The sequence below is a fragment of the Octopus sinensis genome, linkage group LG4 (assembly GCF_006345805.1).
Source record: "Octopus sinensis linkage group LG4, ASM634580v1, whole genome shotgun sequence".
NCBI lineage: Eukaryota > Metazoa > Mollusca > Cephalopoda > Octopoda > Octopodidae > Octopus > Octopus sinensis.
The window spans coordinates 99,629,492-99,646,880 of record NC_043000.1 but is presented as its reverse complement, the minus strand read 5'-3'; the positions used below and the strand labels follow the sequence as shown (position 1 = coordinate 99,646,880).

The 17,389-nt window shown below is 37.2% G+C and overlaps 1 protein-coding gene across 4 annotated transcripts in view; it reads right to left on the bottom strand.

The window, feature by feature from the left end:
- Nucleotides 1–17,389, bottom strand: part of LOC115210860 (kelch-like protein 9) — a 360,010-nt gene that overhangs the window by 129,894 nt on the left and 212,727 nt on the right. For all 4 annotated transcript variants that reach the window (XM_036502263.1, XM_036502264.1, XM_029779619.2 and 1 more), the window contains one exon: nucleotides 5,011–5,138. In XM_036502263.1, coding sequence (XP_036358156.1) covers nucleotides 5,011–5,028 — 18 coding nt within the window. In that variant the 5' untranslated portion in view covers nucleotides 5,029–5,138. The remainder of the gene's footprint in view (nucleotides 1–5,010; nucleotides 5,139–17,389) is intronic.

Here is a 17,389-nt window from a genome sequence, read left to right as displayed (position 1 = left end):
GTGGTACAGGAACATCAAATATAATGACATGTCCTAATAGTTATTAAAGCCCCAAGACAACAATGGAAATGTGCAGACACCCTCCCCCCCAGCCACCAGATACCTCAAGCCACACCTGCAATTTTACACGCACACACACACACACACACACATACATACATACATACATACATACATACATACACATATACACATAGGACAATGAGGGAGTCTCTGTGTGGTCACAGCAATCAAATCTCAATTCACATATTGCTGTTAGAAAAGGACACGTTAGAAAATGTAGACCTGTGTTTCCATACCCATAGGGAAAAGGCAGGATGGTCACAGCTGGAATGACTGAGTCAATTTACCACAACTGCTCTAAACTAAACAACAAAAACCTACACACACGCACACACTACATCGCCAATCTTATCCTAAACCACTAACAATACTTAGGCTATAAACCACAAATTTATAAAAAATACAAGGCTTGAAATGATGTGATGTTCAGGAATTTCTATAGATGACCAGCAGAGTATGATGAACCAATCTGCATTGAATCAAGGATCAAGACTGCATGGATAGATAGATGAACTGATGAATGGATAAATGAATCAATCATTACAGTTTTTTTTTTGTGTTTGTTGTTTCTACATCATTCCTAATCACTACTAACTCCAAATGATAGATTCTTTACATGGCAAGACAACCTGCTTTACACAATAGGAAACAGGGCACTAAAACAGGACACTAACATAATGTGGTCCCAAGTCCAGTACATATAGGAAAAAGAGGGTGTGGTCACAACTAGAACATTTCAATTATTATAGGTCTGCTAAAAATCAAGAACAAGAAACAACAATAACAACAAGCCAAAGAAGGAAATCTCTATGTGGTTTGTTGGTATGCAAGAAATTGCAGTTAAATCTCCTTCAAATGACACTACTGTCTATAAAAAGAACAGGTTAAACAATGTGGTTTTGTGTTCCCTGCACATGAAACAAAGATGGAATGGTCACAGGTATGCTGGATCAAGATTGACCTGAGACTAAACAACAGAGTAAACGAAGGAGTCTCTACTTTGCTTTCTTTAAAAACTAAAATAAGCAGACATCTGATAATGTGCTCTTGGATGCACAGAGATATGATGGCCATAGCTTTAACTCCTTCCAACTACTGCTAATGCAATATAACTGAAGAGGATTCCAGTTGATCCGATCAACAGAACAGACTGCTTGTGAAATTAACATGCAAGTGGCTGAGTGAACATTCCACAAATGCATACCCTCAGCATAAGTCTGAGGGAGATTCAGCATGACACAGAATGTGACAAGGATGGCCCTTTGAAAAACAGGTACAACTCCAGATTTTTATGCTACCGGAATAAACAAACTTGTAACTCATTGGAAAAAATATGTTGACTGTAATGGTACCTAATTTGATGAATAAAATTTGATGAATAAAATTTCTGCATTGTGATGAATTTTATGTTTCAAATCATTGCTTACATTTCACTCAGTCAGAGTATGTATATATATTTTCATGTTTGCATGAGTCATGAAATTCACAGAGAATGACTTTTCTGCAGCTCAATGCCCTTCCTGCTACAAACCCTCACCTGTTTACAAGTAACGTATTATTTCGTTTGACAGGATATGATTTTACAGAAAACTGAAAACAGATACTCACTCACAATTATCATGTAATTTCAAGACAAGGAATCATATAAACACACATATCTATATACGACAGGCTTCTTCCATTTTCCAACAACCAAATCTACATGCAAAACTTTTGCTAACCTGGAGCTATATTAGAAGACACCTGTTCAAGATGCCATGCAGTGGGACTGAACCCAAAAGTATGTGGTTGCAAAGTATAAAAGTGTCTTCTGCTGCATACCTGAGCTGGCCAATGTCTTGTGAGTGTATTTTGTAGACAGAAGCTGTGCAGAAGCTTGTTGTAAAGTATTGTTCCATGCAAGGTTATAGAAAAAGACACATGCCCAGAGTGCCTTCGAGTGTGATAGAACTTGAAACAATGAGGTTCCAAAGCAATCTCCAAAATCCAAATATCTGTGCCAGGACCTATGTGTGCACTTGTGTATGTTATTATCAAGGGGTTGTTTTACACTGAATGTGCTTCCTCTCACTACAAACCTTGCCTGTTAGGGATCTCTTATTCCACACATCTTCAAAAGTGCAAAGCCAAGCAGATGATTTGCTGGGAACAGAAATGGTAACAACATCACTGCTCAGCGATTTGTGGAGAAGCAAGTACAAATGTAAATAGTAGCAGACAGGATTTTACTGCTTCTCTTTACCAAATCCACTCACAGGGCTTCAGTCGGCTCAGGGCTATAACAGAAAACACTTGCTCAAGACCACAACACAGTGGGACTGAACTCAAAACCGTGTTGTTAGGAAATAAACGTCTTTACCACAGCGCAATATCTGCACCTATTCATGCATGTATGCACATATATTATAAAGCTTCTGATTTTGATAGTTGAGAGTTGTAATGGGATTTTGCTTGCTTCATTTCCTTCTTGTCTTCACAAATCCTGCACATTCAAAACTCATGTGTCACTTCCATGCAGTTATCCCCTTCGGAGACAAGCATCATAAAATCTGCCCTTCATTTCGAAGGGGAGGCTCTTCATTACCAGCAAGGACAATCACTCTCTGAACCTCTTCCAATCTGTTCTAATGCTGGTTACTAATTTTGCAGGATGCTATGTGAGTGTGTGTGTGTGTGTGTGTGTGTGTGTGAGAGAGAGAGAGAGAGAGAGAGAAAGAGAGAGAGAGAGAGCAAGAGAAAGAGAGCAGGAAAGAGCAAGAGATAGAGATCCGCCACCACGGCCACCATCTCAACTCTACCACCAATGCAATCACCATCACAACATCATCCACCACCATCATCACCATTAACTGCTATGATCATCAACACCACCACCACCACCACCATATGTGCTCCAACTACTTCTTTTTCTTCTTGCCGCTCACGCAATTATCTACGCTGTGGAGCTCTTGCAGTGCAGCAGATTAACAAGGAGGGTACAGTTATCCAGGAGGAGTTGGTGGGGGGGGAGGTGCAGAGGGAGGGTGGTCATTCATGGAGCATCACGCCCTGCACAATTGCACTCCGCCCCACAAAGTTTTACATGAAAGAGCCATAAACAGCATTTAATGCTAGCATTAAGAGTGCATTTAAATCACTGGAGCAGACATCAAAGCATTTCATAAGCCACATAGTGCAAACTTTGGTAAGATCAAGAACAGTGGTAGCAACAACAATGACACCAGCAGTGACAACAGCAATATGCTTATTAAATACTGCTTTTAACTGAGAGAGAGAAAGAGAGAGAGAGAGAGAGAGGATGATGAGTTGATGTTGATTGATTTATTCTGTAGCCTGTTGACTAAATGGAACTCGTAATTGTTGAAGTTATTTGTTGTTTAGTCTCATCTCAGCACCAATCCAGCAGATACATGATCAAAAGTATTTCAGTCATGACCTTCCCCTTTACTTGCTTCAGTCATTTGACTGTGGTCATGCTGGAGCGCCGCCATTAGTCGAGCCAATCGACCCCAGGACTTATTCTTTGTAAGTTTAGTACTTATTCTATCGGTCGCTTTTGCTGAACCGCTAGGTTACGGGGATGTAAATACACCAGCATCGGTTGTCAAGTGATGTTGCGGGGGACAAACACAGACACACAAACATATACACACATGTACATATATATATATATATATATATACACACATATATACGATGGGCTTCTTTCAGTTTCGGTCTACCAAATCCACTCACAAGGCTTTGGTCAGCCCAAGGCTATAGTAGAAGACACTTGCCCAAGGTGCCACACAGTGGGACTGAACCCGAAACCATGTGGTTGGTAAGCAAGATACTTACCACACAGCCACTCCTATGCCTCTCATGAAAAAATTTTTTTTCTATTTAACACGTGTAGGTATGGTTGTGTGGTTAAGAAGTTTGCTTCGCAATTATGTGGTTTCAGGTTCAGTCCTGGTGAGTGGTACTCTATGCAAGTGATTTGTTCTATAGCCCCAAGTCAGCCAAAGCCTTATGAGTGGATTTGGTAGAAGGAATCTCAAAGAAGCCTGTTGTGCATATTTCTTTTATTTGTTCCAATCATTTAACTACGGCCATACTGGAGCACCACATTAAAGGGTTTTATCGAACAAATCAACCCCAGGAATTATTCTTTGTAAGCCTAGTTCTTATTCTATCGGTTATTTTTGCTGAACTGCTAAGTTATGGGAAATATTTGTCAATGAGAATCAAACAAATTTTGCAAAATTGATTTGCAAAGAACTTACCGTTTTGTTCCATAGTTTTGCTCACTCATATTAAGAAAGATTTTTAAAAATGATGACATGATAACTGGAGTTGTATTATCTCTTTTCTCTACCTTTCTATCATTCATACAATGACCTTTATTTCTCTGAGAAGTTAGTTGCTTACCATTGGTGCCCAAGCCTACCTGAATCAGTATACCAGTCATGAACAAACTGTGACCCATGGGACCTTCTGCATGTTATGCCTAATGAAAAATTATCTTGAATATCTAGTAGTACGGCCTGTCTGGTGATAAGCCATGTCTCATGCAGCCTGTTTCACAAAGAAGGGTGCTATGCCTGCCTGCACTACTCTTTCTTCTTGGTGCCCATATCAAGTCTCCTACCCACTTCTTCGCTCTCTCAAGCATTGCTCTAACAACCAGCTTTTCCTAATCTTCCCTCCTTCTCCCAAACCAGCTCATGTTTCCTCTGAAATTCCACCCAACATCTTCAATCTTCACCATGGAAGATTCTTTTTTTTTTTTTATTCCTTCTTCTTCAGTAGTCAACTTGCATTTATACAAGGTAAACATGGACCACAGAAATGTCATCAGCTTAAGGAATGGTGTGAAATGCAAATACCATGAATGCAGGCCCCCTTTCTACATCATAACAAAATCATTTAAGAAACAAATAAACAACTGCATAAAGCTCAACTCACCAGTCTCTTTGTCTCCATAGGGTAAGATATGTTTTAGTATATTCCTTCATAAGAAAATGCACTACTGTAATTGGTATCCATGAGGTTGTGAGTTCAAGTTGCAAGCAAAAGAGTTTTCAAAACAAAATCTGGAAGTAAAAGAAAGACAAATAAGAAGAAAATATAAAAATACATAAAGGCAAAATGCATACATCTGAATATATATATATATATATATATATTATATATATATATATATATAATATATATATAGTTAATCCAAACATGAACAAAAGAGAAAACACAACAACATGAGGACGTGGAACAAGTATAATATTACTGGACACTCAGGAAAGGAAAGAGAGAAGGAGAATGTAACGTTTCGAGTGGAGCTCTTCGTCAGAAACATAGAAAAAGGAAAGGTCCAAGGAAGAGAAGACGGAGAAAGAAAATCACCAACGATACACACACGGTCACATATGTCATCATCATCTTAACATCCACTTTTCCATGCCCATCTAGGTAAGAGAGAACTTAATGAGGCAGATTTAATACAACCAGATACTCCCCTATGTTACTTACCCTTACCTGTTTCCAAGCAAGGTAATATTTCTCTATGGCCAGAAGACAGGAAACAAACAACACTGCTTGTATAACAGAGATGCTTGTTTACAATCATCACAGGATGTCAAGACAAGATCATTCACTCACTCACACACACACAGGGTAAAATAGTATTGTTTTCATGAAGCATTGTCTCATGTATATCATCATCATTATCATCATCATCATTTAACATCCGTTTTCCATCCTGGCATGAGTTGGATGATTTGACAGGTGTTGGGCAGCCAAAGAACTGTCCAGGCTTCGTGTCCATTTTGGCATGGTTTCTACAACTGAATGACTTTCCTAATGTTTTTAATTATATCATTTTTCTCAAAAACAAAGCCAAACCAAAGCAATTTTTAAAAAAATAAACAGGTTGATATTTTAACCTGATATTTCAATATTTCAGGGTAAGGACCCCTTCTTCTGGATATCTTTGGAGAAAAGTTGTTATTCGCTGATTTTTTTGTTGTTGTTAATATGTGATATGTATTTCTTAATTAAAAGAGCTTTTATTCTTAAGTTTCCAATGTTTCTTCCAGGATGTCTTGGGTGTGACATTTCCACAGATGTTTTTTGATGAAGAAGCATTAGCACAGAGGTGTTCTTTAATCCATATATGTAGCTGTCTGATGGTACTTCTGACAGAAGTACTTTTAATTAAGAAATACACACCATATATTAATACCAGATCAGAATAGCACATGACTGATTGGTTATTATAGCAATGCATATCAAAAACACACACATACTACAAGACTGAGAAGTCACCAAATACTAACTTTTCTTCAAGGATTTCTTTAGCAATGATTTGTAACCTTGAAATATTAAAATACCAGGTAAGACTGTGATCCTCTCTTTACTCTTTACTTGTTTCAGTCATTTGACTGCGGCCATACTGGAGCACCGCCTTTAGTCAAGCAAATCGACTAAAGCAAAAACTTCATAGCTGGGAAGCAAGCTTCTTAACAACATACACACACACATACACACACACGTGCACACACACACACAATCATCATCATTTTAATGCCCACTTTTTCATGCCTACGTGGGATGGATGGAATTTTTTATTGAGGCAGATTATCTATAGCCATAAGCCCTTCTTGTTGCTAGGCCTTACTTGTTTCCAAGTAAGGTAATGTGTGTATGTGGTTAAATACATACACAAACATATATATAGATAAATATATATATAAACACATACACATATATATGTATACATAAACACACACATGTGTGTATATATATACACACACACACATACAAACATACATATATACATACACAAACATATACACACACACAAACATACATATATATATACATACACACATAGATCTATATATATACATATACACATTCAACAATTTGTAAAAGATTCATATACTATTTATAACAGCTACATTTCGGCTACATCATTGGCTTCTTTGAATACGTTGAAGCCCGCAGCTTTCTATGTATGCCTTCTTTTTTAATCGTGTATCTATTTTATCTCTCATACAGACATACATACATAAAGATAATGACATAACAGTAAATACACTCTCTTTAATTTCATTGCAAGATAGTTACATCACAAGCCAATATAATATCAGTAAATACATCATCACACACCAATTCATCATTGGTCAATTAATCATCATCCTTGTTATCCACAGACTAAATACATCGTCAAACATTTGTTTATCTTTACATTAACAGAGCAAAAACATTACATTTCATAAGAACTAAAACAGAAATTTAAAAAGAAAATAACAAGATAAATTATCATTATCAAATTTACGCAATCTATACATGAGAAAAAGAAATCTTTTAGGAATCATAGAATCACAAAAAATGAGTCAGAAGATAGCATTAATATAAATTGATAGAAGGGAGAAATGTTCTAAAAGACCAATTATGAGCCTCTTAAATAATCCAATATTTTGCAATTTTGGTATTCACTGACAATGTATAGAAGTCTCTTTTCTCTGCAATATTTTTACATTTCATTTTCCAATGTATAATTTTGGCAGTAGTGGTGATGGTGGTAATGGTGATGGTGGTCATTGTCAATGTTGTAATTAAACAGCTATCTTCCATGCTGGCATGGGTTGGATGATTTGACAGGAGTTGGCAACCAAAAGGACTGCACCAAGCCCCACTCTCTGTTTCTACATGGTTTTATGACTCAATGCCCTTCCTAACACCAACCATTTTAAAGAATGGACTGGTTGATTTTTATGTGTCACCAACAAGGTCTGTTTGACATGGTTTTTACAGTTGGATACCCTTTCTAACACCAACCACTTTACAGAGTGGACTGGGGTGCTTTTTATGAAGCACCAGCACCAGTGAGGTCTCCTTTGTCATGGATTTTACAGCTGGATACTTTCCAAATATCAACCACTTTATTGAGAAAAGGTAAAAAGTTAAAGTTACCTTCCTGACTCATGCAAGCTCATAAGGGCTGGTTTCCTGGCGACAGAATACCAGTCCGTTGTAGGATTATTCACTTTTGCCAGTTAAGTGAATTTGGCAATGTGTTGTGTTCTTGAGCAAAACACTTCATTTTGTGTTGTTCCTTGTCCACTCAGATGGCAAAAATGGATAATCCTGCAATGGATCAGCATCCCATCCAGGTAGGGAATTTATATGCCTTGGAAATTGGGAAACCAACAAAAAGTGGAAGTGTGTGGCTTAGTGGTTAGGGTTTTGGACTCATGATCATAAGATTGTGGTTTCAATTCCTGGACTGAGTGACGACTTTACAGAGAGGATGCATTTTATGAGACACCAGTACTGGCAAGGATGAAAGGCAGTCAACCACAATGGAATTTGAACTCAAAACATGAAAATGGACAAAATGCTACTGAACATTTCACCTGGTGTGCTAATGATTCTACCAACCTGATACCTTAAAGAAATTTCTGTAATATCAATTATCAAACAGCTCAATTTACATACAGACATCCGAAAAATTATTAAATTATTCAAGAATATTTTCTTTCTAATCTTGGCACAAGGCTAGCCATTTTGAGGAGAGGGAGCAAGTTAATTACATCAACCCCAGTACCTGACTGGTAATTTATTTTATTGACCCAAAAGGATGAAAGGCAAAGTTAACCCTAGTGGGACTTGAGCTCCAAAAGCAAAGAGTCAGAAAAACTGCTGCTAAGCACCTTGTCCAATATACCAATGATTCTGCCAGACTGGTGCCTTAATTAAAAAAATGATAAAGATTATTATTGATAATCAATAATTCTTTCCTTTGTATTTTTAGTCAGGAGGAAATGAAGTGCCCATGATCCTCTACAGTGCCTTTGATATTAGTGGGGAAGAAGATAAGAAGATATCTCCAAACTGGGGACCTACCTGACTGTTTACAACAAAGTGGACCTCTATTGAAAGAACTCAAAGTACCAAGTATTGATAAAATAAGGCAACTGATCAAGTCTAGTGAAAGCATATTTCATGCTTAGAACTTAAAAGCCAGAGTAAGATCACATATGTGATGGTGGTGGTGGCAGCTGTGGCAGTGTATGATCTTTCTGATTGAACTAAAAAAAACTATATTTCCATTGGTTTTTCGAATTACTGATATTATCTATTGGTATCAATATTGATAGAAAATGTAGATATGTAGTATATCAGATATATAGGAAAAAGAATTATTAATGGTTAGCCAGAGGCCAACCTGCACTGAGCAATAGGTCTATGATCAAAAAGCATTCCAGCAGAGACTGTCATGCCTTTTATTGAAGCATAGTGCATCTAGGAACACAATATCCTATTTCTTTACTACCCACAAGGGGCTAAACACAGGGAGGACAAACAAGGACAGACAAACGAATTAAGTCGATTATATCGAACCCCAGTATGTAACTGGTACTTATTTAATCGACCCCGAAAGGATGAAAGGCAAAGTCGACCTCGGTGGAATTTGAACTTAGAACGTAGTGGCAGACAAAATACTGCTAAGCATTTCACCCGGCGTGCTAACGATTCTGCCAGCATACTTGCTTTTTTTTAAAATGATAGGGTGTAATTTGAAGAAGATTTAGCTTCCCTTTTTTTTCAATGTAGGAGCATGCAGAGAGGATCCCTTGCTAACATGGGTAAAAGAGAAATAGTACTAGTTGGAGATCCAACATTATATTTATCTTGGCAAGTATGGGAGATAACTTTGGAGAACATGCTCCCTTCTTGTTGGAACTCGTTAGCAGAAGTGCATTTTCTTTACTATGCATTCTTCTCACTGAAGTATTGACAGTCAGAATTGTATTGCTAAGTAAACATACATATATGTCTGTTGTGTGTACTAGTGCAGGGTAGGAGGGAAAACAAAAGGCAGAGAAGCCAAAGAAAGAAAGTTTTTTTTTAAAAAGTAGGAAATAATAAAGAAAGAGAGCAAGAAGGAGGGGGAGAAAACAAGAAAAAATAATGAAAATAAAATAAACAAAAACGAATAAGAGGAAAAAGAATAAAAGACAGGAAGGAAGATAGAGAGGAGAAAGGAAATAAGAAAAGAGAAAAGAAGGGTGAGATATATAGAAACAAAGAGAGAGAGAGAAAAAATACTGAGAGAAGCAAGACAAAGAAATATAGAGAGAAAGAAAAAGAGGAGAAAAGACAAAAAGAAAAAGAGAGACAAAAGGAGAATAAGTGACAAAGAGTAGAGTGAAAAAGCAGGAGACAGAGAGGGAAAGAAGGAAGTAAAGAAGGAACAGCTGTTTTGTGAGAAGCCATTCAGAATTAAACTAGGAAAAAATTGATTGCCAAGACTGAATGCAGTATATTTCTGCAGCAAAGCAATCAGCACATCTGAGTGCACATTTAATGCACATGATCCATTCAATAACTGTTCGCTACTGGGTGTTCAATAGAACATTAGTTTATAGTGTACAAGTAGTGCAGCGGAGTGCAGTACAGCAGGTTACCTAGTGAACTCATTACGTTAATGAAAGCATGTGACGGTGTGCAATTGCATTTGCGTATATCTCTTGCAGACCTATGCAAGTAGATAAATGTAAATACGAATGCATGCGTTAAACCTGCGCCTACATATGGAGGAATGTATGCACGTAAGTGGATGCATGCAAAAGCTTAATGTAAAACTGTGTTAACATGCATATGTCTACAGCTGCATACAAGTGTACTAGGTAGGCACAAATATGTGCACATAAAAATATCCATATAGAGAGTGTGTGTGTGTGCATATATGTGTGCATTTCTGTGTATGCGTGCGTGTGAATATATATATATATATATATCTTTTATATAAAATGTGTTTTGTCTGTCTGTATGTGTGTGTGTCTTCTAGGATCTTGGCATCCTCCATCTGATTGCGCTCAAATTTGATATGTAGATACTGACGGTATCAGGGCGTGTATAAGTCTTGAAAAAATTACAAAAATCAATTCCAGGTGAGAATGCAATCAATAAAGCCGTGGGAACGTGCATTTGTACGGGCAAGTACACCAGCTGTTGCGATCAATACTATGCATATGTGAGAAAAATGCACGGTGTCTAAAGTTTAGGTTAAATCAGTGTTTCTCAAAGGGGAGGCCTATGGGACGGTGAGACAAGTTGTTTTGAGAAAATTTGGTTTAAATGTTTGACAACTCGACACCATCCATCGGACGGGGGGGGGCGTTTTGCTCGTATATATATATATATATATATATAAATTTCATCATCTTTTCAACAACCACTTTCCAATGCTTGCATAGGTCAAACAGAATTTGTTGAGATAGATTTTCTTTAACCAGATGTCCTTCCAGTTGCCAAGTCACACCTGTTTCCAAAGTAATATTTCTCCATGACCAGACATGTTCTCATGGGAGATTGGAAACGAAAGCCACTGCCTGCATGATGGCAACACTTGCTTACAACTATCATGTGATGTCAAGACAAGGGGACAGTAATATAACATTGCCATCATCATCCTCATCATTTAATGTCCATTTTCCATGCTGGCAAGGACTGGATTGTTTGACAGGAGCTGGCAAGCTAGAGGACTGCACCAGGCTCCAGTCTTCTATTTTGGCATGGTTTCTATGGTTGGATGCCATTCCTCACACCAACCATTTCACAGAAAGTACAGGGTACTTTTATGTGGCACTAACTTGACTACAGTCTATATGGTGCTGGCATGGGTGCTTTTACATGGTGCCAGCAGAGGTGCTTCTGTATGTCACCAGCATAGGTACTTTTTACATGGCACTGGTACAGGTTCTTTAACAAAGCACCTGCAGGAGTACTTTTTATGTAGTGTTGGCCTATACATATATACATGTGTGTGTGTGTGTGTGTGTGTGTGTGTGTGTGTGCGTGTGTGTGTGTGTGTGTGTATAAATATTTATATATGTAAGCATGAAAGCATGTATGTATAGACATACAATAGGGTCCTTTCAGTTTCCATCTACCAAATCTATTCACAAGGTTTTGGTTGGCCCGAGTTTATAGTAAATGCTTGTCTAAGGTTTCATGCAGTGGTTGTGAATCCAAAACTATACAGTTGGGAAGCAAAATTCTTGACCACACAGCAGCAATGCCTGCACCTAAAAGACAGGCTGCACCCGTAGAGGGACATGAACCTGCAACCCTCACATTTGAAAATCTAATGCTCTACCAACTGAGCCACGTAGGCAAGAAAAATGATGGCATTGGTTGGAGATATATTCTTGCTTGCATAGATCATATAAACAAATAACATTTGGTTCATAGCTCCAAGAAGGAATGATTATATAAATAATGGTAGAGTTGCAGCTCTGAGAAAGAATGGTTACACAAATAAAAGGTGGGTTACATCTCCAGTAAAGACTGGTAACAGAAATAACAGGCGTGGTCACAGTTCCATGAGCAAAAGACTACACAAAGTGTTTAATGTAGACTCAGGAGGAGGTCATACTATATGTGTCATGGGAGGAGAGTATGGCTTGTTGTAATAATGTAGATATAATTAAACAAAAATAGCATGCCTGTAGCTCCTCTTGTTTAGCTGCAGGTCAAACCTGGCTGAGCAAACCTATGAACAAAGATGTTCCAGCTGTGACCATCCTGTGTTACCTTGTTCAACTAAAATGTCTTTAGGTAGTTTACATTATCCAATGTGTGATATGAGTTAGATTTGGTTGCTATTTCTAGGAAGTCAAGTGAATATATAGATGTTTCCTCATTGGATTACTGTGAGCAGCAGAATAGACTGGTTTTGGATATGAAGGGGAATGACCTAATGAGTATGTTTTGGGTACTATGTATACATATGAATGTACGTCTCTCTCTCTCTCTCTCTCTCTCTCTCTCTCTCTATATATATATATATATATATATATATATATATATATATTGCCCCAGCATGGCCACAGCTCGTGAGTTGAAACTAGATAAAATTAAAAAAATAAAAATATATATATATATTATATATATTATATATATTATATATATATATATATCATCATGATCATCACTTAACATCCGTCCTCCATGCTGACATGGGTTGGATGGCTTGACAAGTTTGCAAGGCAAGGTATTTTGAGAAAGGAGGGGGAATGTTTTTGGATCTAGGATTTTGCGTCTAAAACACTTTGGTCTAAAGTGACTTTTGTGTAAATACACTATAGTCTAAAGACATTTTTGTCTAAACTTACTTTGGTCTAATAACTATTTTGTCTATAGACTCTCAAAAAAAAAATGTAAATGCTCTAAATAACTATACTCTGATAATCTAATTTGCCTTTAGATGAAAATGTTGAGACGAAAAGTGTCTTTAGATAAAAATACTTTTAGACAAAAGTGTCTTAGACTAAAGTGGTTTAGACCAAAATGTTTTAGACCAAAGTGCTGTATGCCATGTTTTCGATCCTTAGTCCAGCTGGCACATTGTGTCCTTTTAGTTCACACCATTCCAGTCCACACAGCAGTACCATCAAGGGAAATCCTACAAGGGTAACTATAGTGAGTGCACTACTTCTGCTACAGAAAGACTATTATCACAGCCCAAGTTGTCAGTGTCCTTCACTTGATGATGATGATGGTTGTCTTCCAAGATGTGTGCATGTATGTGTGTGTGTGCATGCATGTATGTGTGTTACTGCCATGTTGTCTTAGATACATGAACAGTATTCTGATAGGGCCTTACTCAAGCAATATAAAAGTGTCAGCAATTAATCAGGGTTGAAGATTAAGATAGATCTTTGGACTTCAGATTTAGCAACTAACCCTGTAGACAGAATACAACTCAACCCAGCAGATTAATGAATCAGGTATTCAGTTAACAGTGCTACTACCTCTGTCGTATCATCAGGAAACAAGAGTGGTGAAAGATAATAGCTGCTCAGTGATGCCTTCTTATGGCTCAGTAAACTGAGCCATTGAGTTGGTGCACAATAATCATCTAGCAGTATTTAATTATGTCCTCTAACAGCTTACAATAACTCCCCACTGGCTTCAAGTAATGTTTTCCCCTAGTCAGGTGGACTGGGCTATTGAAGTAGGGAAAAAAATTGCTTAGCCCTTTGTTTGTGCTGTGTCACACATAGGATACATGGGGTATATTTTCCTGGCATCCATGCACCATATATCATACACATTCCCATTTTTTAATTTTTTTCGACCACCAAAGTAACTTGGAACTTATGAAAGGAAGGCTTTGTATTACTCAGAAGTAGCATTTAATGCTGCCTAAACATGGGTGTTCCCTACGAATCAACAATACTGCTAGTATCATTGGTTCCTAGGGAACACCTGTGTTTAGGTGGCATTAAACACTACTTCCCAGTATGAACACTGCTTTTATCTTTTATACTGCATCCTTCAAAACTTCCATGCTTCCTGAGATTCACCAACACTACACCTGATTTTCTCCCCTCCATACACACGCAAGCATGTATCTGACTCATACACTGTTCGCTTTCCCGACATTTGTACATTACTGCATATACTTTATATGCACTTTTTGACAAGCTGTGGTGCACCTGAGCACTGTATACAAAAATTTCATTATTATTATATAAAAGATTTTCTTGACTAGCTAGTTTGTTAATTACTCAGAAGTAATGAAACAATGGAGAACTAAAAATTCAGAAACAAGCATGGATGTTTAGAACAAAATTATGAAAATGTTTTGGGTAGGCAAAGGGTAAGCTAGCTGACACGTGATCCCATAATGCTTCTTTTCCTTCAGTCTGTGACATATACATACCCTAGCAAGCATAGACTTTCATTTGGGTTGTACTCACAAGCATCAAATAACCAGTCCCTACAAATTGTGATTTCCTCTTTTTTTTTTCCTTTCCATAAAACTATCCCATCTCCTAGAAGCTTGCAAAAGATCATGGTGACTACTCCTTAATCATAGACTAAAAACATACAGCACAAAAATAAAACCAAAAAAGAAAACAGAAGTAAATTAACCATACATCCTAAATACTGAAAGGACTTTTAAATGCTGGGATTAGGCTACAGTTATAGGGTACAAAGCAGGAATGCAGAGGAGATATAAATTACCCCATCGGAGAGGATTGACCTATAGGAGCCAGCAGTCCTAAATAATCTGGTACTTATTACCAGATATAGCTGAAGCCATAGATATATGCATTATATATATATATATATATATATTTTTAGTGTGTGTGTATATATGTGTGTATGAGTATGTTTATGTATGTATATATATATGATATATGTATATGCACACACACACACACCTATATATCATGCATTTTTATACAGAACAAATATAGGCTAATTGAGAAAACAAAACAGTACATATACTGAAAACATTAGCATTCACATTCATTTTACTGTATGTGCATGCATGTGTGTGTATATATATGAATGTGTGCATAAATGAGTCATAATTCTATGAATGAAAAGTAGGAGTGTTTCTTAATGAATCTACACATACTATAAGTAATGCAAACACACCCTATCTCATATTATATATATATAGTTTTTCCTTTTTTCATTCATAGAATTTAAAAGCTGATACACAGACAAATTGGTAGCATGAGTGCATAGTGCAAATATGAATGAATACATTACATATATATATATATATATATCATTTACCAATTACTTGTTTCAGTCATTAGACTGCAGCCATGCAGGGGCACTGCCTTGCAAAAAAAAAAAAAAAAAGGAGAATGCTTACAGCACTTAGGTTTCCCAAGTGGTTACCCATCTAAAAACTAAGTAGGTTCAACGTTGCATAGCTTTGGTGATCAGATGGGAAGTGATGCTTTCAACATGATATGGCTATAAGGATATATATGTTTGTTCATGTGTTTCAGTCATCTGACTGCGGCTATGCTGGAGCACCGCCTGAAAGGGATTTAGCTAAAGAAATCAACCTATTCTTTGCAAGCCTAGTACTTATTCTAATGCCCTCTTTTGCCAAACCTCTAGGTTACAGAGACATAAATAAACCAACATCGGCTACCAAACGATGGCAGAGGTAGGATAACCACAGACACACATACACATAAATATACACACACACACATATATATATATATATACACATGTATATATATATATATATATATATATATACACATGTATATATATATATATATATATATATACACACACACACTCATGTATGACAAAGCTGGCCCTTTGAAATACTGGTACAACAGAAACAGAAAGAAAGAGAGAAAGTTGTGGTGAAAGAGTACAGCAGGGTTCGCCATCACCTCCTGCTGGAGCCTCGTGGAGCTTTAGTTGTTTTCACTCAATAAACACTCACAACGCCCAATCTGGGAATTGAAACCACACTCCTACGACGGTGAGTCTGCTGCCCTAACCACTGGGCCACCAACACACACACACATATATATATATATATATATATGTGGTAAATGAAAGACGGAAGATGGAATATATAAGAATTTATAATATATATATATATATATATATGTATGCATGTATTTATACACACATGTATATACTATAGGTAGCCTTCAGTTTCCATCGACCAAATCCACTCACAAGGCATTGGTTGGCCCAGGGCAATAGTAAGAAGACACTTGCCCAAGGTGCAATGTGGTGGAGCCAAACCTGAAACCATGCTGTTGGGAAGCAAGCATTTTACCACACAGCCATTGCTGCACCTATATGCATATATATATTTATATATATATATGTATGTGACAGTATATGCGTCAATTCAAGGCAGCATATACACCTACACACATATCTATATATCTTTACACACACAGACACACACACACAGAATGACATGAAAGAGGAAGGTGTTGGATGATAGCTGCAAGGCAGAATGTGGAAGGGTGTAGGTATAACAAGAATATATGAATGAGCATGGAGAAAGGGGAGTGTTCATAAGAGCAAACCTGCATGACTTTGTATGTGTGTGTGTGTGTGTGCATACACACACACACACATATTATTCAAACACTCATGTATATATATAAATACATATACACACATAAATACACATATGTATATACTTGTATACATAAAAATACATATGTACATATATATAATACATATATACATACACACGCACGCACACACACACACACATATCATCATCATCATCGTTTAACGTCCGTTCTCCATGCTAGCATGGGTTGGACGGTTCGACCGGGGTTCTGGGAAGCCAGAAGGCTGCACCAGGCTCCAGTCTAATCTGGCAATGTTTCTACAGCTGGATGCCCTTCCTAACGCCAACCACTCCGTGAGTGTAGTGGGTGCTTTTTACGTGCCACCTGCACGTATATATATATATATAAAACTGTATATGCATATATACATAAAGACATTATACATGTATACATAAAACACA